Source organism: Puma concolor, chromosome B4 (genome assembly GCF_028749965.1).
Source record: "Puma concolor isolate L17-30 chromosome B4, mPumCon1.1.hap2, whole genome shotgun sequence".
NCBI classification, from domain to species: Eukaryota; Metazoa; Chordata; class Mammalia; order Carnivora; family Felidae; genus Puma; species Puma concolor.
In genome coordinates this window covers 18,268,126-18,295,799 of record NC_141673.1, presented here as the reverse complement: position 1 = coordinate 18,295,799, position 27,674 = coordinate 18,268,126, and the positions used below count along the sequence as shown (strand labels likewise).

Genomic DNA, 27,674 nt, shown 5'->3' with positions numbered 1-27,674 from the left:
TTTCCTTTAAAAATGGTTTGTTTGGTTTTTTTGCTTAAGCTAAATCAGTTTGAGCTGGATGCTTTATTGCTTGCAGTCAAAAAGATCCTAACTAGGGGCGCCTGAGTGGCTCAGTCGGTTAAGCATCCGACTTCAGCTCAGGTCATGATCTCACGGTTCATGGGTTCAAGCCCCACATCAGGCTCCGTGCTGACCACTCAGAGCCTGGAACCTGCTTCAGTTTCTATGTCTCCCTCACTCTCTGCCCCTCCCCTGCTCACGCTCTGTCTCTGTCTCTCTAAAAAATAAATAAAACATTAAAAAAAAAAAAAGATCCTAACTAAAAGTTCATTTCAAGCATATTCAGCCACTCAAAATTCTTACTGCCTACAAATGTTAACATTTTAATTCAGTATTAAATGCATTCCCCGTTTAGACTCCAAAGCATCATTGCAATCTTAAATTCTCGTTCATATGCCCAACTTTCAGCAAGACGGGAAATCTACCATTACTCTGTTCTCCAGAATATGCTGTAGTTGAGTACCAACTTGAATTAAATTCACCTAGAATATTCTCTCTTTTTCTAACTACATAAACACTGGCTAACTATAATAAAAGAATGTCAGATAAGATTTTCCTTTATACTGTGCTGCAAAACAAACACCAGGTGAGTCAAAGAATTAAAGCTCTTAAAAAAATGTTTAAGAGGTGTGAAAGCTAGATTACTATTTACCTCATATTTCCAAATATAAAAGCAATAACAATAAATCACAAATGGAAAACATCCACAGATTTACAATCTAAAGATTTTAAACATCTGTGTATCCAAAAATAGCACAAACAATAATGTGAGGGAAAAGGTTATATTAAACAGAAATTTAAAGGTAAAAAGCAAAAATATGAATATGCTAAATATTAAATTTTTTTTTCAACGTTTATTTATTTTTGGGACAGAGAGAGACAGAGCATGAACGGGGGAGGGGCAGAGAGAGAGGGAGACACAGAATCGGAAACAGGCTCCAGGCTCTGAGCCATCAGCCCAGAGCCCGACGCGGGGCTCGAACTCACGGACCGTGAGATCGTGACCTGGTTGAAGTCGGATGCTTAGCCGACTGCGCCACCCAGGCGCCCCTAAATATGCTAAATATTAAAAAACAAATCCATGGATGCCTGGATGGCTCAGTTGGTTAAGCCTCCAACTCTTGGTATCAGTTCAGGTCTTGATGTCAGGGTCATGAGTTCAAGCCCCACACTGGGCTCCACATGAAGCCTACGTAAAAAGAAAAAAAAAAACCAATAAAAAAGATAAAGGGGATGCGCCTGGGTGGCTCAGTCGGTTAAGCATCCAACTCTTGGTTTCAGCTCAGGTCATGATCTCAGGGTTCCATGGGATGGAGCCCTCCATCAGCTCCACGCTGACAGCACATAGCCTCCTTGGGATTCTCTCTCTCTCTCTCTCTCTCTCTCTCTCTGTCTCTCTGTCTCCAAAAAAGAAAAAAAAGATAAAGCATCAGAGATTTCCTCCATAAGAGAGGAAATTAAATGGCTGATAAATGTAAATGTTCAACCATTCTAATCATAAACAAAATTAAAAGTTAACTCTCTCGGAAAGTTTTACTGTACTTCATTTACTCTTTTTCTATAAGAAGCATGTGTTACTTGGCTCAGGAATAAAAGATACCATCTTCCTCCCATCAGATTGCACCAATGTTTTTGTTGCTTTTGTTATTTTGTATGTGAACTCTTTGTGGCAGGGGAGGGGGGGGTCCATTCTTGTTTTTTGAGGGTTTTGTTTTGAATGTTTATTTATTTTTGAGAGAGAGAGTGCGAACAGGGGAGGGGCAGAGAGAGAAGGAGACAGAGAATCCAAAGCAGGCTCCAGGCTCTGAGCTGTCAGCACAGAGCCCAATGTGGGGCTCGAACCCACGAACCTCGAGATCATGACCTGAGCCGAAGTTGGACGCTTAACCGACTGGACCACCCAGGTGCCCCTCTTGTTTTGTCTTTAATGACAGAGCAGAGCTGGTGCTGGTGCTGACACTGGGCAGCCTCACTCCTGGCTATTTAGGAGTGTAAGTCAATTCAAACTTTCTAGAAAGCTTTCTAGAAATGCTTTCTAGAAAACATTCATACCCTTTGACCTACTATTTCTCCTTCTGGGAATCTATGTTAAGGAAATGTTCAGAAATGTGGATAAAGACTTACATACAAAGATTTCATTACAGTGCTATTAATAAAGCATACCCCGGGGAAAAATACGCTCCATTTGGAAGCTCAAACATACATCTCAAATACTTGAACCAAAACACGTTAATGAGAATAGGATCAAAGAGAAAAGCTGCAATGCACTTGAAAATTCTTGAAGTTCAATTTTTGGACAATGCAAACCACAATCCAAAGACATAAAGATGCCATTTTTCTTTAACTAATTAGGATTTTTCGTTTTGGTATAAGCCCTACACTTCAAACTATTCTCCCAGAAGAAAAAAAAAAAAAAAAAAAAAGAACATTCAGATCTGAAGTCCCAAAGAAGAAAAAGAAGGTAAGGGGGACAAAAGGAGAAGGAAGCAACTTTTTTTCTTAGAGGTGACAAAAAACAGAGGGAAAGTCTACATTCCCCCAAATACCACCACTTAGCTTTCTGTGAACCTTCCCAGGGCTCAATGGGCCAACAAGGAATCCTCGTGGCTAATAATCATGTGCATTTGCTTCTCTCCAGGCCCCAGATGAAGGTGCACAGACCTCACTTAACATAGTTATAATCCCTGCCTTACAAAGAAGGAAAATAAGATGGAACTAAAGTAACAGCTCAAGGTCCTATTTCTTTGTAATATACATCTATGCTCCTAAATCAACAAAAGAGCAGATTTAAAGTATTTGTTTTTCTCTAAATTGACCAAATCTCTACTTGAGGTTGTATTTCATCATATTCGTACATTTAATGAATATTCACAAATATTCAAAATATTTTATTAATTATTTCATACTTCTTTAACATGGCTTCAAATTCTCTTTTAAAAGTTCGTGGGGAGCCTGGGTGACTAAATCAGGTGAGCTCTTTGTTTCGGCTCAGGTCACCACCTCACGGTTCATGGGTTCAAGCCCCATGTCAGGCTCTGTGCTGACAGTGCACAGCCTGCTTGCAGTTCTCTCTCTCTCTCTCTCTCTCTCTCTCTCTCTCTCTCTCTCTCCCCCTCCCCCCCCCTCAAAAATAAATAAATAAACTTTAAAAAAAAGTTCACATGTTGGGGCACCTGCGTGGCTCAGTCGATTGAGCATCTGACTCTTGATTTTGGCTCAGGTCACGATCCCAGGGTCATGGGATCAAGCCCTGTGTGGGATTCTGTGCTGAGCGTGGAGCCTGCTTGGGATTCTCTCTCTCTCTTCCTCTGCCCCTCTCCTCCACTCACTCTTTAAATTGAATAAATGAATAAATAAATAACCTTGCATGTTATAAACAACAAGATTTCCAAATTTCTTTTAAAAGGATACATATAGGGGTGCCTGGGTGGCTCAGTTGGTTAAGTGTCTGACTCTTGGTTTTGGCTCAAGTCGTGATCTCATGGTTTGTGGGTTCGAGCCCCACATCGGCTCTGTCCTGACAGTGCAGAGCCTGCTAGGGATTCTCTCTCCCCTCCCTCTCTGCCCTACCCCATTCACACAGTCTTTCTCTCTCAAGAATAAATAAACTGTTAAAAAAAAATTAAAAATAAATTAAAGGATACATATAGAGAGGTGCCTGGGTGGCTCAGTTGGTTGAGTGTCAGACTTCAGCTCAGATCATGATGTCATGGTTTGTGGGTTCGAGCCCCGTGTCAGGCTCTGTGCTGACAGCCCAAAGCCTGGAGCCTGCTTCAGATTCTGTGTCTCCCTCTCTCTCTGCCCCTCCCTGACTCGCACTCTGTCTCTCAAAATTAAATAAATATTTAAAAAAAATTTTTAAGGATACATATAGATTGAAAATATATGAAAAAAAGGTATAGGGACTTTTTGTGTCTATGTTGAAGCAGGAGTCACATCCCCCTTCCACTGTCTCTACCCCAAGTGAGCTCAAGGTTCTGAACCCAAACTGTAAAGCTTTTAATGTTTCATCTGCAACTGGCAAGTGAAATGATAAGGAAAAGACAATCACCTGAGATGACTTTCTCTTGGCAAACTTCACCAGTTACAACTTCCTCCTGTCAAGTAAGGCTTGGGCAAAGGCAGTCAGTTCTACTGACACCTGTCTGAAAACCGTGAGTGGGTCCTAATGCAACCGATGTGTTAGAGAACAATTTGACCGTAATGCAAATGTCACGCTTATGTTTACAATGTTATGTTTAATGCCAACAAACGTGATCTGATGTGGTTCTGACGACTTTTATCCTTTCTGCTAATAAGCAGTTACAGTAAGGGAGCTAAGAGTAGAGCAAACAGTGTGACTTGAAATACAGACAATTCACAGGAGCGCTATTAGACCTCAGAGATTCAAATACAACTATTTTCAGCCAGAAACTACTTTCTCCGGTATCCCCAGTTTCTCCAATGGCCATTCAATTGTAAATCGCCTTTACTTCTTCAATAGTCCCATAGATGCAGAGACAAAACCAAGCGACCAATGTATCCTTTTCACCACGAAGGTGAACATTATGGGGTTACCTGTCCAGCGCACCCCAACCCTTAGATAAGAAATGACCGTTCCCCACCTCCAAACACACGAATTCTGTGTTCTTCTGGGATCCCGCGCCACCCCTCCAGCCGGGTTTGGCAGTCCAGGCTAGAGCACCAGATTCACACCGAGCCACACTTCCCGCTCCTGCGGTAGGAACCTGCTTCAAGCCAGGCGAGCCCAGAGTCCTTCTCTTATTTCTTTGTCTTTATAGTTCTATTGAGGTACAAATGATGTATAAGAAATCACAGCTTGACAAGGTCTGGCATATGTATACACGTATGAAGACATCATCCCAATAAAGATAAGAAGCATATCTAGCATCCCCAAACATTTCCCCTCACCCCTTGAATTCTCCCTTTATCCTTGAGACCATCCCCACGCAACTACTGTTCTATTGTCTTTTTAAGGTTTGTTTTATTTTTGAGAGAGAAAGAGAGAGAAACACACAGGGGAAGGGCAGAGAGAGAGAGAGAGAGACAGAGAGAGACAGAGAGAGAGAGAGAGAGAGAGAGAGAGAGGGAATCCCAAGCAGGCTCTGCGGTGACAGCACGGAGCCTGATGCGGGATTCAATCTCACGAACAGCGACATCAGGACCTGAGCTGACCACTGAGCCACTGAGGCATCCCTGTTCTATTTTTGATCAGATTCATTTGCATCTTTTAGAGTTTTATACAAAGAAGGTCGCACAGTATGTAGTGTCTTGGTACACTGGTTTTCCCACTTACTCAACCCTCAGGCACGTTTTCAGTAAGCACTACTGCACACCTACTATGTGCCAGCCACCACACAGGGAACAGTGCGGGGACCCTAAGTGAGTAAGCGATGACGCACGAGCTCTGTAGCGACAGCATCACAGGCAGTGGGGGAGGCCGAGAACCCGCGAGCCGACACACGAGGCAAAGGGGAACTTAGCCCGGTTCCCCTCTCAGACGAGATGGCAATTCAAAAGTCATTTGTGCTGCATCTACAACTCTAAAAAGCACCTCTCATTTTTCCATTAGTTTAGATATTTCATCCAGGGAAGAGCAATCCATGACAATTACAACTACTCATCTGAATAATTAATAATGCATATGACATTTGCACAACTCCTACCAGAAGTTAAAATAACATCTTTATTACTCAGTAAATAATATCTGCCATTTTGACTGTTCTGTGACAATCTATCATGCTTCCCAACGTTCTAAAAATAAAACCACAGGGACTACATTTGAAACAAAATTACATGTCATAATGGTTTAATGACAACCTAATCTTAAGTCATTTGATAAAACGCACAGTTGGTAGAGTGTGTAACTCTGTCTCAGGGTTGTGAGTTCAAGCCTCACCCCCAGTGTGGAGCCAACTTAAAAAAAAAAAAAAAAGAACAGGGGTGCCTGGGTGGCTCAGTTGGTTGAACATCTAGCTCTTGATTTTGACTCAGGTCATGATCCCAGCGTCATGGGATCAAACCCTGCATCTGCACTGAGCATGGAACCTGCCTGGGATTCATCCTCTCTTTCTCTCTCTCTCTCTCTCTCTCTCTCTCTCTTCCTCTTCCCCTCCCCAACTTGTGTGCGCGCGCACGTGCTTTCTCTCAAATAAAAAAAAAACAAAAAACAAAAAAAAAACAAAAACAACTTAACTGCTCAAAAGAAAAGTATTTGTTTTGTTTCCTGAGGGAAACTTCTTAGAAAAAGAAAATGTAGCCATACCAAAAGATCAAATACTAGGCAAGCTATCAAGAATTTTTCATTAAAGTATGGAGGAAGTAGAAAGGCAATAATTATCAATGCCTTCTATACCATCCACTGGGCACTTCCCATTGATTATTTGATTAATGCTCACAAGAACTCCCTAGGGTAAACACTGCGACACCCAGTTTGCAGATGAGAAAGGCTAAATTAGGAAGGTCCAAGGTCATACACTTAGCAAACAATAAAATGTCAGTCAATTGCCTGGCAGACTATTTGGCACATAGCAGGCACTTCATAAATGTCAGTTCCCATCTCCTTTACACATGCATTCAACTCATATTTTTCCTAAACAGCATAATCCCAGAAGCCAGGTCCCCTGACTCTTTCACGGGATCTCTGAGATCAAAACTATTTTTATAATAATGCTTAAACGTGCCAGACAGAATACTGTCGATTAGGACATCCACATCCTAATCCCTAGAATTTGTGGCTATGCTATCTTTACATGGCAGAGGGGAATTAAGGTTGTAGATTACATCGGGCTGCTGATCAGCTGACTCTGAGAGAGAGACTAGGCTAGTTTATCTAGGTGGGCCCTAATCTCAAGGGTTAAGTGTAGAAAGGACAGAAGATTCAGCGTCACAGTGATGGAATGTGAAAAAGGCTCCACTGACCATTGCAGGCTTTGAAAATGAAAGGGGCCCTAAACCAAAGAATGCAGGAAGCTTCTAGAAACTGGGAAAGGCAAGAAAACATTAGAGCCTCTAAAAGGAACAGAGAACTGCCAACACTGATTTTTAAGACACTGGAAAGGTAAAGAGATTCTACATCCCCACCATCCAGTTTAGGAAATAAACCCCTTAAATCTTCACCTGCATTCTCCTCCCGCCAAAGAGGTAACCACCACTCCGATGTTGGTGTTTATCATTCTCCTGCATTTTTTACTTTTAGCACATGCATGTGCCAACACCCTGAATTTAGCCCGGCGAGACGCATTTCAGACTTGTGATCTCCAGAACTGTAACTGATTTGTGTCGTTTTAAGTCACTAAATTTGCAGTGATTTGTCAAAGGAGCTATAAGAATTTTTGCCTTTTTCACTCTTATTTTCTCACCAATTTACAGTGGAGCTTTCCAGAGGCCACACAATGTCTGACAACTCAAGGGACAGAATGCAGAATCCAATCAGAGACCCCAGCCATCGCCTACTAATCCAGACACTGCAGAAATCTGCAAGAATGTGAAACTATGACATTCTTCTAAAGTTCTTTTATTTTGGAAAGTAGTCATTTTTCATCAAAAAAATGTGTCATTTATGTTAGCAGGTAACAGATTTGTTATTTCAAATGAAGTGATAAATACCTATTTTTTTAATCTCTCATTTTTAATTTCTAATATAGCCACTATCAGTGTAATCTATATAAACAGAAAAATTGGGGGACCTTCAATAATTTTAAGTGTGTAAGTCCTGTGAGCAAAACATTTGAAAACTGCTACCCTAGCTATGCCTGCCTTGTTCGCTACTATAAAGTAAGCCACACATAGACGATACTCAAAAAATACTTGTTAAATAAAATGGATACTCAAACAACATTCTGACACTGAGAGTAATCATGTTTCTCAAGCAGGTTTTCCTGCTTAAAAGAGAACAAAAACATTCCAGGTGGGCCCAAAGTAATCACAAGAGTTACATCTTGGAGACTTATGTCTCTAAATACAAACTAAAATTTTATTCTGGTTTATATATCATTATCTCATAAATTCACTTAATATAAGACAGTTCCCCCAAACCCTAGTAAACTGAAAAAGAGGAGTTTCTCACAGTCAAGGACCAACCCACTAAAGTACAAAAGTGTCTTACCAAGCCTGATCAATCGGCAAACCTCTCTTTCTCACTGCACCATCTTGATTAAAACATGAAGTATGTAACTTCAAACATAAAAGAAAAAAGAAAATACCACCTTTTTTTCTCCTAGGCACCCGCTAATAATGCATGACAGGCACATAAAAACTTCTAGGGGGAGGTAGTGATCTTCAATCTGCTAAATGCTTTTTTTTTTCATTCTTTTTTTAATGTGTATTTATCTTTGAGACAGAGAGAGAGAGAGAGAGAGAGAGAGCGGGAGGGGCAGAAAGAGGGAGACACAGAATCCGAAGCAGGCTCCAGGCTCTGAGCTGTCAGCACAAAGCCCAACGCAGGGAGCCTGCTAAACGCTTTTTTAACAATTGTAGGGGAAAAGTCTTTTTATTCTCTTTTTTTCCTTCATCTAAAATAGAGCTTGCCAAAGTCAGGACCTCGTTGCCAGGAAACCTCACAGGAATTAAGCCTGCCTTGGATTCTAGGTGTCCCAACAGAAGCAGCATGCCCCTGGGGCAGGGCTGGCTGCACCCCTTGCTCTGAACCAGTCGGACAACATGCGGCTCCCTGTGGTCAGTACCAAATGGTTCACTTCCAACGGGGTATCGGGAATCGACAAGCCAGACTGAATGCAAAGAGCTTCCAAAGTAATGAAGTCAAAGGGAGGGGCAGCGATGATGCATGATCACCATCTTCATATTTAAACAGCTATCATATGGGAGAGGAATTAGAATGACTCTGTGTGACTCAAACCCTCCAAAATAAAATTGGCAGGCTTGTGCTCATATGGCAAACTCAAGCAGATGCCAGATGGCCACTAATAAGTGCTATGGAAAAACGGAATCCTTCTTCCAGCAAAGGGCTGGATAGATTCTAAGACCTCGGAGGGTCTCTCTGCTTCTCTTCTAATTTAGGAATTTCTTTGCTACCTGAAAAATGTGGAAATTATTACATGGCATGTTTCCCCCTGAAATCTTTTTGCTACTTCTTCCCATGGCCACAGGATCATCAATATCTTACACCAAAATAAAATGAGACATTTAAAAAGTACATCTGACCATTTTTAAGATACACAGAAAGGTAAAAAGATACTACATCCCCATCATCCAGTTTAGGAAATAAACCCCTTAAATCTTCACCTGCATTCTCCTCCCACCAAAGAGGGTAACCACTACCCTGACTTTGGTGTCCATCATTCTCCTGCATTTTTGACTTTTAGCACATGCATGCATATCACGACAGGTGATCTATAGTATCTTTTATGTGTTTTCAAACCTTTAAAAATTAGTATACATGTAGGGGCGCCTGGGTGGCTCAGTTGGTTAAGCGTCCAACTTTGGCACAGGTCATGATCTCAAGGTCCGTGAGTTCGAGCCCCGTGTTGGGCTCTGTGCTGACAGCTCAGAGCCTGGAGCCTGCTTCAGATTCTGTGTCTCCCTCCCTCTCTCTGCCCCTCCCCTGCTCGCACTCGTCTCTCTCAAAAATAAATAAACATTAAAATTTTTTTTTAAAAATTAGTATACATCTGCAACTTGGTTTTTTTCATATATATATACACATACACACACACACACACACACACACACACACACACACTCGGTGTTGTTTTTACAAGAGTCATCCATGTTGGCATATAGACACAAGTCTTATTCAGGAGACAACATACATTTTCTGTAAGTGTTTTGGGCTGCAACCATGGGCCATTCATTCTGTTGCAACTACTCAACTCTAATGCCCTAGCACAAAACGAGCCCCCAAAAGTATGGAAATGAATGAGTATAACTGTGTTCCAATACAATTTAATACACGAAAATAGCAAGCAAGATCTGGCCCATGAACTATAGTTTGCAACTCTTCCCATAGTAAACATTATTTTCTTTCGGTGTCACTATAGCATTTGTCTGATATGAACACCTTTCGGGTTTCTTTGGTTATAGCATTTGCCCCAAATCTCTTTTCTCATTCTGTTAATTTCAACCTTTCTTTGTTGGTGAATCTCTTATAACAGCATCCAGCTAGAATTTGTTTCTTTTATCTGATCTGACAATCTTTTAGTCTGAGTTGATCATGATTACTGATATATCTGGAATTATTCCCACTACCACATTTTATGATATTTCTTGCTTTTTCTCTGTTTCTTTTACCTCTTCTCTCCTACTCTCTTTTTAACTTATTTTTATATTGTCAATACTTATTTAGATTTACTCACATGTCTACCAATACCTTTGCTTTCCATTTGGGACTGAGTTGAAGGTCTAGCCATCCAGGGAGAGTTTCCATTTGCATCTATCAGGAATCCCAGGACATTATCACCTTGGGACCACTTTTAGTTAACTTCTCAGTTTGATTAACAGACCACGCAAACAGACTAGATTCAAACCCAAACCCACGTGAGGACCAGCCTGATTCCAGGGTTACAGGGAGATTTCCACAACCTCCCGACACACACAGGGAAAAACGTAGAGCAGAGACCAAGATATCCAAGTTCCCCTGTTGTCTTCCTGCATGGAGGGCAGGTCTCTGTGGGTCCTGGATTTATGAGATTCAGAGAGGGAGAGACAGAGAGACAGACAGAGACAGACACAGAGAGACAGGCAGAGAAACAGAAAAAGAGACAGAGAGAGAGAGAGAGAGAGAGAGTGTGTGTGTGTGTTCCCTCCCACCAAGCATAGCCAATAAAACCCAACAGGTGCTCCCAATACAGTAACGCCTTCAGGGCTGCTCACCAGCCTCCTTTTTTAGGCCCTGCCACTACACTTTAGTTCCCCAGAGCTCAGCTATACGTGCAAAAGAATGTTCTTTGTAATTTTTCCAGCATGTGAGTATTCTATACAAAAAGATTTTTAAACTACCCATCTAGTCTACCAGATCGCTGGAAGCCAAAATCCAAAAAGAACAACTCTAAAATACAGAAGACTTGTCTGCCTCCACATGTCTTCAAGAGCCCAGTCAGACTCCTGGATCTCAGTCCCCTGCTGAGTCCTACTCCATAAGCACCTGCTCATGACAATCCTTCACACTCTTACAGACTAACAGAGGGTTCAAGAAGTGCTGGGTTCACCAGAGAGGGCTGAGATGCTCCAGAAACCTCCTGAAACTATAGACGAAACTGTGTGTGTGCTTGCACTGTGAATAACTGTGCAAATCTGCCTGTTTTTCTACAGACAGAATACACAGCTTTCTCCAGATCCTCAGGGGGACCCTGACTCTGTTATTCTATGCCTGTTACATAGAAAAGGCATCAGGTTGTACAATTAAGCATCTTTGGGTATCATTATTATACATTCTTGTTAAACATATTGTTTGAACCTCCCAAGTATAGTCTCTAGAGCCTCTATTTTGAGCTATTACCTCAAAAGCAGGGTTCCACAGCCAAAAGTATTTGGGGAGTGCTACACCAACACCCTCCTCCTTGAAGACTCATGCATTTTAAAGACTCTGATAAGCCTACCTGTAACAAAGCTTTTTTGACATGTATTTTCAACATTTCCGTAACCACATCTCTCAGAAGATGGTGGAACACAGTCTGAGAAACACTAGTCCCGTCTTAAAATTACCTCATTATTATGAAGCTGTTTCCTTAACCCACTGCAGTTCCTTGAGGGAAGGGTTTGCACTTTATGTTTATTCTATATACACTAAGCTTATACGACTGTCCTACACACACAGTGCTTACGAAATGCCTAATTTTTGAATGAGAACGAAATGCTCTGAACCGAGAACTCTGAATAAAATCCTTCAACACCCTGTAAAAGCTTCTAACACTTTGGACTAATCCCCACACTTCTTTCCACAAGTTAATACACTTCACAGCCCCAGCTAAGCAGCCAAACGCTCTACACAGACCGGCTCTGAGAAGATGCCTGAAGGGGCGGGGGGGGGGGGGGGGGGGGGAGTGGGGGGGGTGCGCTGGGCATGCGAATCCCTTGCTTCTCTTCTGTCCCAACCTGCAGCCTCACCTGACACAGGTCAGGGATGAGTTCCAGGAAGGTGCGCATGGTGGGGGGGGTGGGGGGGGGCATAACAGGAAATCACAGACCACAACACAAACACATCCGTCCCTTTAATTACAATCGCATGATGATTTCTTAGAATTCACCATTCTAGGACACGGTTTCTTGAGCCTGGCCTTACCCACACCTGGGGCTGGATTATTCCTTGCTGTGAGGACGCTGTCCTGTGCATTACAGATTGTCTAGGGGCATCCCTGACCTCCTCATGCTGGAGGCCAGGGGCAGCGCCTCACCCCCAGGTGCGACGAGCCAACAGGTCTCCAGACTTGCCAAATGCCCCCCACCCGGCCCGACGCCGGTGGAGACCCACGGCTCTGCAGGGAATTTTTGCTGGAGGTTATAAACCGGTATTTCTTTTCCTAAAAATATGAAGAACCTTTCCTTTGAGCTGAGTTTGACAGGATGCATAAATACTCTACTTCCAAAATCTCAAGTTTTAAAAAAAAAAAAAAAAAGACAGCCCAAATGAGGGACATTCTACAAAGTACGTGACCACTTCTCCTCAAAGCTGTCAAGGTAATCAAAACCTTGAGGAAAACTCAGAGAAACTGTCACCACCAAGAGGAGCCCAGGGAGACATGAAACTAAATGCAGTGTGCTGTTCCGGGTGGGATCCTGGGGCAGAAAAGGACATTGGGTTAAAAACTAGGGAAATCTGAATTAAATATGGACTTGAGTTAATACTGATACATACTGACAATGCATCGACGTTGGTTCACCAATTGTGACAAATGTGCCACAGTCACATGAGGTTGGGTTTATAGAAACCACATGATTTTTCTGTAAGTCGAAAACTGATCTAAAAACTAAAGTTTACTAAAAAACTTCTTAAAAACAAAAATGGAGGGGGAAAAAGAAGGGCAGGAGAGAAAGGGTAAATAAAACATGTAATGAAAATCAGCTCTTCCCTGAGCAGACTTCATTCTGGGAGAGCCTGCAAAGGGCTTGTTTGCATCAGCCAAGAGATCCCATGACCAGAAAGCAATCATCAGAAAGGGAGAAAAAAAAAATTTATTTTGTCCTTTCATAAATTGAAAAAAATAAAAATAAAACCACATGTTTTTGTCTGAATAGCCATATTTTTTCTGACCTCTCATTTCTACAGACACAGTTCAAGTGTCACCCCCAGCAAGGGTTTCTGCAGCCCCTGGATCCCTGAGCAGTTCATCTGCTCTGGTGTCAAAGCCCCTGGGGTCCCTTGTTTATGTCCCCCAAGCTGACTGTCACTTATCTGTTTACCAGTCTCCCCCTCCACGTGACAGCAGTCCCACGCTGGGTGTTGGCAGGGACTCACCCACGGTGGGCCCCTCCCCCTGAGACTTGCCCATCTGTGAATCAACAGCTGTTAAGCCCACTGCTGGGTACCTAATAAATTCTTGGTGAGTGAATCAAGCTGGACATGTATATTCTTACAGACCTCAGCTAATGGGGGGTAGGAACGGTGCAGCCCCGGACAGGGGGAGAAAAGAAATGTCAAACGTTAGTCCCTGTGTTCTCAGGGGTGAGACAGGGACCTCCTAGGTATGTGCCGGGGGCATGAAGGAGGGATGGGGCACACCGATACATGATTCCCAGACCTGTAACACTTGAAAAGGCTTACACGTTTGTTTAGTCCAGCGGCCTCCTTCTACAGAGAGACATCCAAGCTAGAGCGATCAGGGGGCTTGTTCAAGGCCACGCAGCTAGTTTGGCACTGCCCTAAGCTGAAGGGTACCTAGACTCGAGCTAAAGAACTCATCTCCACCCCTCGCTAAGTGTGTGTCTAAAACTGGAAGTTACTTACTAATGAATAATACTAGCTACTAACTACTATACAGCTGCTGCGTGCCAAGCCCACGCTAAAAATCCCCACATTATCCCCAGATCACTGGTGAGGAGACTAAGATCAGAGAGGAAAGATAACAAGCAACTTGCACCTAAGACCACAGAGGTATTTAAGTCTCAAAAATCTCCTCTGAACTCTCATACTTCACAATTTCACTCTGATTATCACACCCCAAAACCCAAACTCTGGCCTCATGCTGATCTTTATCACCCAACACTCTAGCTGTCTCACTCAGCAGGCACTGTTGTAAACACCTTCCATGGATGGACACAATCATTCCTCACCAAACCCTAGGATGCGGTACTGCTGACATCCCCATTTTACAGATGATGAAACTGAGGCTTCATGAAGAATGGCAACAATTCAGCCTGTAGTTTCTTATAAAATTAAACATGCAATTACCATTCAGCCAAGCAATGGCATTTAGACAAATGAAAACATGTTCACACAAAAACCTATATACGCAAATGTTTACCGCAGATTCTTAATTGTCAAAAACCGGGAGCAACCCAGATATCTTTCAGTGAGTGCAGTACAGTTCAGCGGTGCACCACGGTTAAAAAATGGTTCTCAGGGCGCCTGGGTGGCGCAGTCGGTTAAGCGTCCGACTTCAGCCAGGTCACGATCTCGCGGTCCGGGAGTTCGAGCCCCGCGTCGGGCTCTGGGCTGATGGCTCAGAGCCTGGAGCCTGTTTCCGATTCTGTGTCTCCCTCTCTCTCTGCCCCTCCCCCGTTCATGCTCTGTCTCTCTCTGTCCCAAAAATAAATAAACGTTGAAAAAAAAAAATTAAAAAAAAAAAATGGTTCAGCTGTGGTCCATCCACTCCATGGGACGCTACTCAGCAATAAAAAGAGAACACACATTGACACAACACACACAACCACTTGCACGCTCAGTTACGCTCAGTTAAAAAAGCCAATTCCAGAAAGTCACATACTGTTTGATTCCTTCTTATAACATCTTTGAAATGGCAAAATTTTTGAAATGGAGAACAGATAATGCCCCAGGGACTGGAGAAAGCATTGGCGGGAAGTGGACATGGCTATAAAGACAATGTGAGAGATGTCGCTAATGATGTTCCGTATCTTAAGAGTATTAACCGCAGCACTGGATTCTTGAACCTGCATATGATAAAACCGTATAGAACTAAATACACAAACACAAGTGAAGTCAAAGTAGAGGGCTCTGATTAAGATCTGTACAATGTATCAGCATCGACACACTGCTTGAGATACTATTCTTTTGCAAAATGTTACCACTGGGAGAAACTTGGGTAAAGGGTATGCCAGACCTCCGGCATCAATTTTTACAACAGCGTGTAAATATATAATAATTTCAATTTTAAACAGTCTTGCAAGTCCCAAAGCAGAGCTAGATGATCTACATTTGCTTCATCTAAGATCTGCAACGTCCACGATCTGGAAAGGCACCCTTTTCACCATACCACACAGCCACTTCCAAGTGCAGTGCAAAATTTAACTCTGAGCAAAGGAAAACTAAGAAGCCCTTTTTTACAGAATTCTGCGTTGCCAGCCACTTTGAGCTCTCTCAGAAAATTATCCCAGTTGGTGAAAATCAGCCCCTTGCTTTCTCTCATTAAACTGACTTCTGGCCAAAAGACTGAAAATTGGATCCTACCAAAAGTTCTCTCCCACCAAATACTTTCCTTATCCACGCTACCCCACCCCACCGCACTGCCACCATCAGTCAGTACAAACATTTCAATTCTAAATCTTCCTTGAAAGTAGCAGCACCAATGGCTTAACACTGGCCTTTAATACCAGGCCCCAAATGGTCAGCTGCTACAGAAAAGTAGCGGAGCACAGGAAACAGGACAGAGGGTCAGGGGCTGAGACAGACCCCAGGTCAAGGTGTGACCTTGGCCAGGTTCCTTAAACTTGAGTCTGACTTTTCCCATCTACAGGATGGGGATGTGGCATCGTCCCTCCGAGGTATGGGAAGGATTCAGGAGGACTATCTATGTACCTGGCACTAGGATTTCCTCGGGCCTCCCACCGCCTCTGCCCATTTCCCTCACCAAGCTGATTTTATGTTCACCTGCCAACAAAGGAGTCACTCCCTGGAATCCCCTCCTCACTAAGGTTGGTAGATAACCCAGAACACTCTCAACTTGGACCCCTCCTATTTCAAACACGGCAAAAAAAAAAAAAAAAAGGAAAATCGCTTCTGGCCACCGACAGCAGCCCAGCAGCTCAGCTCCAGAGGCACTCGCCGCCTGCCGGACTCCAGCTGCTACTATTATTACTCTCCGTTATTAACAATACCTAACAGTGCCTGGGGGTGACTGCCTCCTAAGCGATGTCCGTGGAGCCCAAAGCGCTTCCGATGTAGATTTCTGGCTACGAATCGCCAGAATTTATAAAACTGCTTTCCCGACAGGAGAAAGGAAAATTGTAAAGTTTCTGGAGGTGCATTTTTCCGCGTTTCCCGGAATCGCACTGCGGGGGAGATGTCGCCGCAGTTGGGACTGGGGGAGACCGAGGGTCACGACTGGAGGGCCCTGGAGGTCAGCAGCGGGACCCGCGCGGGTGCGAGGGTGCCCGCTCACCCGCTGACCGCCTGAGACGGGCCCCTAGGCACTGGAGGTTCTGCGGGAACCGCCGCACTCACCTTCCGTGCTCCTCTTTGCCTCCCGGTAGCGCTCCCACAGGTAGCCTTTCATGTCCGGGGCCGTTCCAGGTGCTGTGCACAAGGGCCGTGCGGGGCCCGCGCGCCGCCACCCCCGGGCCGCGGTCCCGCAGGCGCTCAGCAGAGCCGCCGCCTCCCTCGCCCCGGCCCGACGGGCCACAGCCGCCGCCGCCGCCGTGGCCATGCTTCCCGCTGCCCTGCTGCTAGAGGCGCCCAGATACCGGAGCTCTACCCGCGCTCAGCCTGCCGGCGGGCGGCTCCCTGCGTCGGAGCACGTGGCGGCGGCGCGGCCCGCCCCTGTGGCCGCCGCGGGGGCGGGGCCTGGGCGGGGGCGGGGGGGGCTGGTCCTCTCCGGCAGGGGGCGGGGAAGGGGCGTGTCTGAGGCGTGGTCTGGCCCTGTCGGGCAGGAGGCGGGGCGGGGCGGGGGCGGGGTCTGGGCCTGTCTGACAGGGGGCGGGGAAGGGACGGGGAAGGGGTGGGGCCTTGGGCGGGGCCTGGTCCTGCCGGGCAGGGGGCGGGGCGAGGTGGTTGTGGCCGGGGCGTGGGCGGCCTGGCCCTGGCGCCCAGCCTGCTGTGGTCGCTCCAAGATCCTACCTGTTTCCTCCTCCCGCTCGCAGACTGAGGCCGTCCCCCCAACTCTGACTGCATGGACAAAGTGCCTCTAGCCCAGGATTCAGGACGTGACCTCTCTCGGCATTAACAGCGTCTGAACTCTGGCTCTCTGCTGGACTGCGGGGGCGGGTCTGGAAGGTCCCTCGGTCCCCAAGATTGGATCTTTCCAGCGCCGCCCAAGAGGGGCAACTGGGCCAAGGCCCCACATGTGGGCTTATCTGTTTGAAAGTCATCCTCTTCCCCCGCCCCCGCCTAGAAGGCCAGTGCCCCTCCAGAAATTCCTGCCTCGAGAGGGAGGCCCTCAGAATACCGCCACACTGCTCCTGCGCCTGCCTATCTTCACAGGTGCACCTGTCTTCCCTCACATCTGCTAGACTGCACCTGTTCTATGCATTGTGGTCCACCAAAGACAAACAGTAACCCCCACGATGCGACATTTCTGTGTGACTGAATCAGACTTGGCTGCTGCAGGAAAGGCCCACCCAGAACCCCGCTGAGGATCGCTGAACTCAGAGGACTCCCCAAGCTCTCGATTACTATGGTTACTGTTGAGCAGGGTGTTAGTTAGAGTACAGGGAATAACTCAAGGCTGGCACACTGCCTGGAAGACCACACTGCCATGTGTGAAATAAGTCACGATTTAAGACAAATAACCCAAGCATTCACCTATGCTTACCTTGTTGGCTGAAGGGGTCGGAAAATGCTTCTTGAAAAAAGATGGCCTCTGAGTTAGACCTTTACAGATAACTATTTATTAAAGGCTTGCTATGTGCATTCTCATGCAATCCCCTCAGTAATCCTGAAAAACAGGAGCTGTGATTTCTCCCATTTTATAAATCATGAAACTGAGGTCAAGAGAAGTGGAATGATTTTCCTGAGGTCCCACTGCTGAGCCCATTCTTCCATCTGGCTTCCTAGTATACTCTGTAGAATTTAGTTAGGTGATAAAATAGCCAATAAGTAATCCTTAACAGTTAATGGGTAACAAATCACTGATGAGAGGCAATTAAAATGTTTCAAGTAGATAGGATATGGGCACCTGGGTGGCTCAGTCAGTTAAGCCTCCGACTCTTGGTTTTGGCTCAGGTTATGATCTCACAGTTCATGAGATCCAGCCTTGTGTTGGGCTCTGTGCTGAGAGCACAGAGCCTGTGTGGGATTCTCTCTCTCTCTCTCTCTCTCTCTCTCTCTCTGCCCTTCCTCTGCTCAAGCTCTATCTCAAAATAAATAAATAAACATTTTTTTTAAAAAAGAATAATATAGATATGATATTAAATCCATGGACTCTGGGGGAACCTGGGTGGCTCAGTCAGTTGGGCGTCCGACTTCGGCTCGGGTCATGATCTCACAGTTTGTGAGTTCAAGCCCCGCATTAGGCTCTGTGCTGACAGCCCAGAGCCTGGAGCCTGCTTCCGATTCTGTGTCTCCCTCTCTCTCTCTGCCCCTCCCCTGCTCACACTGTATCTCTCTCTCCTTCAAAAATTAATAAACTTAAAAAAATAAATAAATCCATGGACTCTGGTACATTAAACTTACTTTATGGTTTTGATTTATTCCAATTTATCTTTTCTTATTCATGTTTCATTAAAAAAAGTTTTGGTGATAGCAATTATAAATTTTGTTTACAAGGAAAATCAATTCATAAATTCAAAATAAACTGTATCAATTTAAAAGTAACACAATTAGAACTTTAATAGTACTGCTTCAGCATATTTTTAGATATGGAACCCTGTGAGATCAACATTCTTCTACCTACCATGTAAATATGAATCACTTCAAAATTGTTTTTAGCTACAATCTGTTACATATTTTAAAGAACTAAAAAAATCAAGACCTAGACTTTGATTATCATCACTTCTAAAAGTTATAAAAGAAAATATCTCATCAAAGAGTTCTAAATAAAAGCAAGTATTAAGAAATTTCAAACACAAATACACCCATGATCATTTTTATACTTTATTAGTATCATTTGAGGTCTTCAACAATTTGGTTTCAAACTGAGATCTTCCCTGCAAAAAACTCTTCTGGGGAACCGAACTGTATTCTGGGCTATGAAAAAGCCACTTTTCTGATATGAGCTCAGATATGGATTCCCAGGGATTATTTGTGCTAAGAGACCCTCCTGCCAAGGGATGCCGGTAAATTGTGGTGATTTGGCCTTTTCCACCCTCACCTTTAGCTGAGAAAACCTTTTGCCGTGAAACCTTTACTACACCATCCATTTTACTCAAAGATAAAACCTTAGAGGAATAATCTTTCTTTTTCATTGAACCTCCTTTTCCTGGGCCATTCCATGGCTCCACATTATCCTGTGTCTTCTGTCGGGTCTTCTCCTCAACAGAAATGGAAACGATGGGTCTCGAGACTTTTTTCCCTTTTCCAGAAGCACATTTTGATTTCTCTGAAATTATATGAGGTGCCAAGTCCATGCTTTTAACTCTCTGTAGGTTATGTGCATTCATGCATATCGCAGAGCTCACTGCATTAGAACTCTGAGCACTGTGGTAGTCTAATTTAAGCAAGTACTCCCATAATGAGGTGCCATTCCTAGAACCCTCGAAATATTGCTGACTCATGCCTTGAGGCCAACATCTTCTACTCCTGATCCGCTCAATTTCCCTCAGAAGTCTGCAAAAGATCAGAAATCGTCAAGAGGCCACATGTGTCACATGAATAGCCAGAAGCAGGTTTCTTTTTGAGACCCAGAACAGAAACTCACTGCAGGATTCCACGGATTGACGAATGAGAAGATCCCAGGTAGGTCGCCCTTAAGTCAAGTGATCTGTACAGATAGCCCACTGCTTCAGTCATGACGTGATGACCGGAGTCATTTATGAATAACTGACCTGCTGGATATTTGAAAATAAGAATATTAGCATTTTTAAAAATTACTCCTGGTTTCACATACTTGAAAGAGAAGGATAAAAAAAATTATAAAAGATGGCACTGGGTGCTTGTTTCAGTAGTACATACACTAAAATGGGAATGATACAGAGAAGATTACATGAACCATTCCATTATTTTTAAGAAAAGGGTGGCTCAGTCGTTTGAGCAGCCTACTTTTAACTTCAACTCAGGTCATGGTCTCACAGTTCGTGAGTTCGCGCCCCATGTCAGGATCTGAGCTGACAGTGCAAAGCCTGCTTGTGATTCTCTCTCTCTCCTCTCTCTCTCTCTCTCTCTCTTTCCCCCTTCCCTGCTCATGTTTTCTCTCTCAAAATAAATAAACAAAAAAAAAAAAAAGATGGCATTAGAACATCATCTATTATAGTATTCCTGACAAAAACATTTAATCCAAGTCTAAATATAAGGAAACAATCAGATACAAATTGATTTTGGCTCAGGTCATGGTCTCAAGGTCATGGGATTGAATGTCAGGCTCTGTGCTGACCATGGAGCTTGCTTGGGATTCTCTCTCTCCCTCTCTCTCTCTCTGCCCCTCCCTCTCGTGCATGCACACACGCACTCTCTCAAAATAAATAAAAATAAACGTTTAAAAAAAGGATATTTCCTAGAACACGTGGGGACACTTGAATATAAACTGCACATTAGATAACAGCCTTATGTAATGGTCAAATTTCCCAGATTTGATAAGTGTATCGTGGTTATTTAGGGGAACGTCCTTGTACTTTGAAGACACATGCTGAAGTATTTACAAACAGAAGTGTCATATCAACAACTGACATTCAAATAGTTTGGAAAAAAAATACGGATGGACATGCATGTATGAAAGAGAAAAAGAATGCAAATGTGGCCAAAAACGTTAACAATTGGTGAATATAGGCAAAGGGTCTATAGGTCTTCATTATATAAAGCCAGGTGCCACTGTCAATAATGTAATATAACGCTCTAAAATGTGTTTATATATATATACATATATATATGACATATACACACATATATATTAACAGTCTAAACTGCAAGTGGTAAATTTATTCATTTATTCATTTACTCATTTTACCCATTTACAAGACCCATTTTAAGGAGCTGAATTTCTACCACTAGTTATAAACATAATGTAAGGCCAGTGCATACAGGACATCGATTTGGGTGTGTGACAAAGAGACTGCCAAGATCTTAAGGGTAAAAACCACCGGCCCCATATTAATAATAACAACAACAACAACGGTAAATTATGTGATTGCCATCCATCGGGACTGTGTAATCCTAAAAGGTATAGATGATCATCATTTGTCTATTGTTTTCTCATTTAGCCTTTTGCTAGGACACACATCCACGTGGTTCAATGAAAATGTATAAAGCTATGAAGTAAAAAGCGTCTCTCCCATCTCGGTCCTCATCTATGCAGTCTTCTCCTAACCCGCGTCCTTCCAGAGAACTTTTAGTGCATGTCTATTGTCTTTTAAAGAGGAGAAGACTGGAAGAAGTAACTAGCTCCCGTTCATGGTAGAACAGCCCAAGGTCTGCTTCATCCCCAAGCCCGTGTCCTCCACTGACTGCTACACTAGGCTGCCGCTTCCCTCATCCTGGATTGTCCTTCTTCGGAGGACCAGCCGTGGCTTCTATTTGCAGAAATGTTCTCTTCTCTGTAGCTCTGCCTCATGAGTCATAACCCAGGTCTCAGAGTCTCGTAGGGAGCTGTAGCTATTGGCTCTGCTTAGCAATCTGTGGCTATTTTTCTTCTTTTCGAATTATTTTCATAACTCCCTATGATGTTATGTCTAGCAGAGCAGAAGGCACTTTCACAAGTGACCCTGCTCTGGATGGCCACGTTGCCTTGGTCTTAACTACCCTTACAAGGTAAAGAGAAGAAGAGAGCCAGAATGTCTCACGCGGCAGCTGAGCAAGAACTCATTCCCCGAGATCTTCTGGATGCCAATAACCAGGCCGCACAGAATGTTTATTCTGCCCAAAGCCCTTTAATAGGCTCCGACTTGCCACACAGACCAGCTACCACTGCCCCAACACACACAGTTTCCGGCTCCTGCTCCTCAGACTCCCTCCTGGCCACACATCTTGGCTCCTCAGGCCCCTGTACCCTCAGGATCCATTCTGCACCTGTATCTGTAGCTCTGACCTCAGACACAATCCAGTCCTCTCTTTCTGGCAACAAGTGTTGTAGCTTTCAGGAAAGGACAGCCTTGCCTCAGGCCCAGCCCCAGGCCATCCCATCCTCCCTTGGGATCAGTACTGGCTGGGCAGCACGACCTAGCCTGGTCAGTCCTCCCAGCCCAGGGAAGAAGACAGACCAGGATGGGTTTGTTTCAATTAGATGGAAGTCACCGAACCTCTTCTTACTTGAACTCTTCATTCTCAATGGAGAGGGAATCTAACGTTAATTGGGCATTCTGTTGGGTCTTTCTGCATACATCATCTCATTTAATCTTCAAAATAACCCTATGGACATTATTACTATCACTTTTTGGCCAGTAAGAAAATTGAGACTCAGAGAGGTTCTGTCCAGAAACCAGCAGAACTGAGATTCAAAGCCAGGTCCCTGGGATCTAAGCACTATAACTTCTAGAGGTAGGTAAAGACAACACCATTCTCCCTGTTGCAATGGATCCTTAGGAGATTTTCCATAAAAATATAGATAGGGAGGAACCATCAGCTATCTTTTCATTTTGCACTTAGGGACAGAATATGAATCAGAGGTAAGAAAAGTGGGGGACAGGCCTACCAACTACGTTGAAAATCTGTCCTCAGATTTAAAAAATTTTTAATGTTGATTTTCTTTTTGAGACAGACAGCACAAGTGGGGGAGGGGCAGAGAGAGAGATACACACATAGAATCCAATGCAGGCTCCAGGTTCTGAGTTGTCAGCACAAAGCCCTATGCAGGGCTCGAACTCATCAACCACGAAATCATGACCTGAGCCAGAGTCGGACGCTCAACTGACTGAGCCACCCAGGCACCCTTATTCTCAGATTTTAAATGGTAAGTTCTCCTCATCCCCCGCTGCCAACTTTTTTACTGCTTATATTAAAAATAAAGTGGGGGACGCCTGGGTGGCTCAGTCGGTTGAGTGTCCAACTCTTGATTTTGGCTCAGGTCATGATCTCATGGGTCGTAAGATCAAGCCCCAAATCAGGCCCTGTGCTGTGGAGCCTGTTTGGGATTCTCTCTCCCTCTCTCTCTGTCCCTCCCCCACTCACTCACTCTCAGTCTCTCTCTCTGTCCAAATAAATAAATAAACATTACAAAAAGAATAAAATAAAAAATAAAGCGGTAACTTTACTATCTCCTCTAGAAAAAGAAAGCAAGATCTTTTATCCAAAGACAATCCTCTGCCCTTTTAAGTATTCTTCTAAAGTACAACCTTTTCTGGTCTGTATTCTACTACAATTTAAGCCTCCTGCTTCCTCTAATATTTGCTGTCACCTAACATGTGGGATTTTCCAATGCCAGCCCCGTGTTTACTTAATCCCCAGTCCATAGTTGCAATGCAGGTGGTTGCCACCAGCTAACAAGGAAGATCTCAGGTGTTGGTGGAGGTCCTCAGGAAATCGAATCAACTCTATGGACACTGCCCAACAGGGAGTCCCCCCTACCTGTGCACCTGTGTGGGAATGAATGGGCTAAGTAGAGACAATCCCCTTCTATGTTCTCTACCCAGGTGTCCTGCAAATGTGAATGAGGAAGGAGGATTATGCATTGCCTAGAGGTTCTTTGTTGAAAGTTTTTTTGTTTGCTAAGTATGCATGTCCAAAGTTTCTTCCTCAGAAGTCCTTCAGTTTGAGAAACTAAGCTTGTTTCCTCATTCTTTCAATAAATGTGTGTCTACAAACATATTAGGGAGGGAGAAAGCTATCATTGTCTCAGAGTGAAATGTTGCAACTGGATGTCTCCATGGGCTTTCCATTTCTGCCCTGAAAGGAAACAATAAAAGAGGGTATGTGGGCGGGGAGGAGGATGGAGGGTGTCCTTCGCTCCACCCCTCTCCACTGAGACCATTGGCAGGTCCGTTTACAGGGACCCGGCTGCACATGACAAGCAGCAACCTCTGTCCTCTGCCTCAGTACTGCATGAGTTCATTCCACCGATTCAGGGGCCCGTGCAGACCCCACTTTTGAGTAGAGGGAACAAATTCATTGTTCTCTCTTACACAGGCTTTTGCCCCTACCACTCCACCAAAACTGAAGGTTCCCTGTGACCTCTGTGGCGCAAGGGTCTGCTCTCAAGTTGGTGGTCAGTTGTCAGCCCTGTCCTTTCTCAGCTTCCATGACTTTACCGATTCTCAGCCTCCTTCTAGAGCCATTCCTCATCTTTCACTACAACTCTTCCCTCTGCCCAGCCCTTAAATACTGGCATTCTTCCAACTTCTATCTCTTGCCATCTTTTTGTCTTATATTCTTCTTGGCTCTTTCAACCATTCTACCAGGTTGACCCACCAAGCACCTGCTAAGGACTCCAAAATATTTTTCTCCAGCTCAGTCTTCTAGCTCCTAAGCACCAGAGTCATATACTCTACTGCCTACTGAATGTCCCCACTCACATAAGAGATTCAAACTCAACATGCCCTAAATTAGCTCACCATGGATCCCACCCCAACTCTCAACCTATGCTTCCTGTCTTAGAACGGCAACAACTTCATCCACGCAGATGCAATCACCTCTGGTATGGCCATAAACTGGGGGATGCCTTTGTTCCCTTCCCTCACCTCCCACATCCAATCAAGCACTGAAAACAGTTGGATGTACCTCTGAAATCTCAAATACAACCCTTTCTATTTCTACTGTCCTGGTCTCAGTTAACACAGGAGACTCTCCAGTCCTCTCTTACCAGCCCCATCCTCTATCAGCCACAGAGTATTAGATCTAAAATACATTTTTGGTGGGGTGCCTGGGTGGCTCAAGTGGTTAAGCATCTGACTTTTGGATCTCAGCTCGGGTCTTGATCTCAGTGTCGTGAGTTTAAGCCCTGAATTCAGCTCCACGCTGGGCATGATGTCTACTTTAAAAAATGAAGTGAGAGTTGTTTTCTATGAAAAACAGGCTGAATGCCTTGGAATTCTTTCAAATTCCAGGGCAAGACAGCCATAAAGGGTGGAGGGAAGAAAGAGATAGCAACCTAGAAGGATCTTACACAAACCATGACAATTGTCCAAGTTCTCACCCTACAGAAACTAAAACTGGAAATTGTGGGTGATACATTTTGAGAAAGGTGATGGCTAATTCTAATCAGAGGACCCATTCTAAAAAAAAAAAAAAAGTCTTGATTCTAAATTTAAGAGTTTGAGGAAATAACTATTTATATGTGGAAGTTAAAATTGAAATGCATAGGATGCCTGAGTGGCTCAGTCAGTTGAGCATCCGACTTGATTTCAGCTCAGGTCATGATCCCAGGGTCAAGAGATTGAGCCCCAAGTCAGGCTCCATGCTGAGCATTCTGTCTTTCTTCCACCCCCACATGTGTGCTCTCTCGCTCTTTCTCTCTCTCTCTCTCTCTCTCAAGGAAAGAATAAAATAAAATTGAAAGGCAGTTTGTCTATGTCACTTACCTGATCTTTTGGATTAAGAGACCTAGTGCTATAGAGGACCACAGCTGAGCTGAGCATTGAAAACTCCTCTGAGGAGAGAGGACTGACTCACCGTATGGAAAGTCACCCACTACCCACTAGAGCTTTTGTTTAATTTCTTCCTTCTAAATTTGACAGAGATGGTTGGCATTTCTTTTTTTAAAAGAATCCCAGGGAGAGGGAAGTAACGTGAACTTCATCTATCATACTTCTTTCAAAATAAACAATTCAGTACAGAACATTCAGCTTGATATTATGGGATATGAAAAGCCACACTCCCACTGAAATTATTTCTCAATAGGTGGATTTAAAACACTTATCAGAGGAGCGCCTGGGTGGCTCAGTCGGTTGAGCATCCGACTCTTGATCTCGGCTCAGGTCTTGATCTCACGGTTCATGGCATAGAGCCCCGCCTTGGGCTCTGCACTGACAGCATGGAGCCTGTTTGGGATTCTCTCTCCACCCCCTCTGCCCCTCCCCCACTTGTGCACATACGAGCTCTCTCATAAATACATAAACAAAAACACTTATCAGAGAAGGAGAACAGTAATACGGTTCTGTGTCAGAGGTAGCCTGGAACATTAATCACAAAAATCCTCTTTTCATAGTCAGGATTCGTACTAAAATCTCCAGAATTAACAGTTTTATCAGGTTAAGATTTGTCTCGAAACTGGATTGAAATTGAGAGGAGACAAGCTGTACAGGATATACTACACAGAAAGACTTCATTTTTGAATAAGTGTCTCACAAAACCATGACCAGAAGAGGAAACAAAATGTAGAATTTATTGCCCCACAGACTGTCACCTCAGATTCTCCGATTAACCAAACTCAGTTCAGGCTCTTCTTAGCTCTTTTTCAACCAGGCCTCACTTTGGGCTTCTGTGTTCATCTCTGCATTGTCCAGTTTTAGCAAGAATCCTCCTAAGTCAGTTTAGCCATCCTCAGTGACTGATCACCCTGGACATCAGGTTCCTCAGTCCCCATCACAGCCCAGGTGAGGCCTGCCTTCAGCAAGAGCCCTGTTAGGTTCATTGAGCCCGAATTCCTTACATCGGACGTTTCCTCTCGGTGAATTTTCTATCCATTGACTCCCTCCCTACTCCTTGGCTATAAATTCTCACTTGTCCATGCTGTATTCAGAATTGAGTGTACTTTTGTACTGAGGCCTCTTTCCCCTATTGCAACAGTCCTAAATAAAATGTTCTTACTGCTTTAAGGTGCAGCAAATACTTGTTGAATGAATGAATGAATGAATGAATAAATGTATGATAATGATAACACAAGTAATTAACATTTAAAATGCCCTTAATGGGGCTCTTGGGTGGCTCAGTTGGTTAAGCATCTGACTCTTAATTTTGGCTCAGGTCATGATCTCACAGTTCAGGAGTTTGAGACCCACATCAGGCTCTGTGGTGATAGTATGGAGCCTGCTTGGGATTCTCTCTCTCTCTCTCTCTCTCTCTGCCCCTCCTCCACTCATGTGCACACATGCGTGCGTGCTCTGTCTCTAAAAATAAATAAATAAAGGTAAAAAAGTTAAAAAACATTCAATCAAAGGTAGGCCCATGTGAAAAGCCATTTGTGATTTTCAGTCACGTGTTACTCCAGGGTCACAGGAATAAGTATGAAGAGGCTATTCCTATACAAACAGTGTCTTACAGAATGGGCAGGAAGGGAAGCCACGCTGACAAGACAGGGTCTAGCCAGGCATGGTGTCCCGCCCACAAGAGATTGAGAGACGGATGGAAAGACTTCTAGAAGATGGAAAGACTTCTTTCCATTATGGACTGAGTGTGTCCTCCTCCCAAATTCTTTTGCTGAACTCCTAACCCCCAACAGGATGGCATTCAGAGATGAGGCCGTTGGGAGGTAAGTGGGTCATGAGGGCAACCCCCTCATGAATGGGATCGGTGCCTCATAAAATGGGTG

The 27,674-nt window shown here is 44.1% G+C and overlaps 3 protein-coding genes across 4 annotated transcripts in view; all 3 read right to left on the bottom strand.

Annotated features, from left to right (window-relative positions):
• The window catches only part of NT5DC3 (5'-nucleotidase domain containing 3), an 87,974-nt gene extending 71,043 nt beyond the window's left edge, over positions 1–16,931 (bottom strand). Inside the window, exon 1 of one of the 2 annotated variants that reach the window (XM_086712506.1) lies at positions 16,634–16,931. In XM_086712506.1, coding sequence (XP_086568632.1) covers positions 16,634–16,835 — 202 coding nt within the window. In that variant the 5' untranslated portion in view covers positions 16,836–16,931. The remainder of the gene's footprint in view (positions 1–16,633) is intronic. The other variant, XM_086712505.1, reaches the window with a different exon arrangement.
• A 2,275-nt stretch (positions 16,932–19,206) lies between these two features.
• LOC112863321 (putative tetratricopeptide repeat protein 41) lies at positions 19,207–19,908 on the bottom strand (the record flags this gene model as incomplete). The annotated part of the gene is made up of 1 exon (XM_025926432.2): positions 19,207–19,908. A coding segment is annotated over one exon (696 nt), but the record flags the coding sequence as incomplete, so codon positions are not given.
• Positions 19,899–27,674, bottom strand: part of LOC147578942 (putative tetratricopeptide repeat protein 41) — a 77,581-nt gene continuing 69,805 nt past the window's right edge. Inside the window, 1 exon segment of the mRNA XM_086712503.1 lies at positions 19,899–20,112. Coding sequence (XP_086568629.1) covers positions 19,979–20,112 — 134 coding nt within the window. The 3' untranslated portion in view covers positions 19,899–19,978.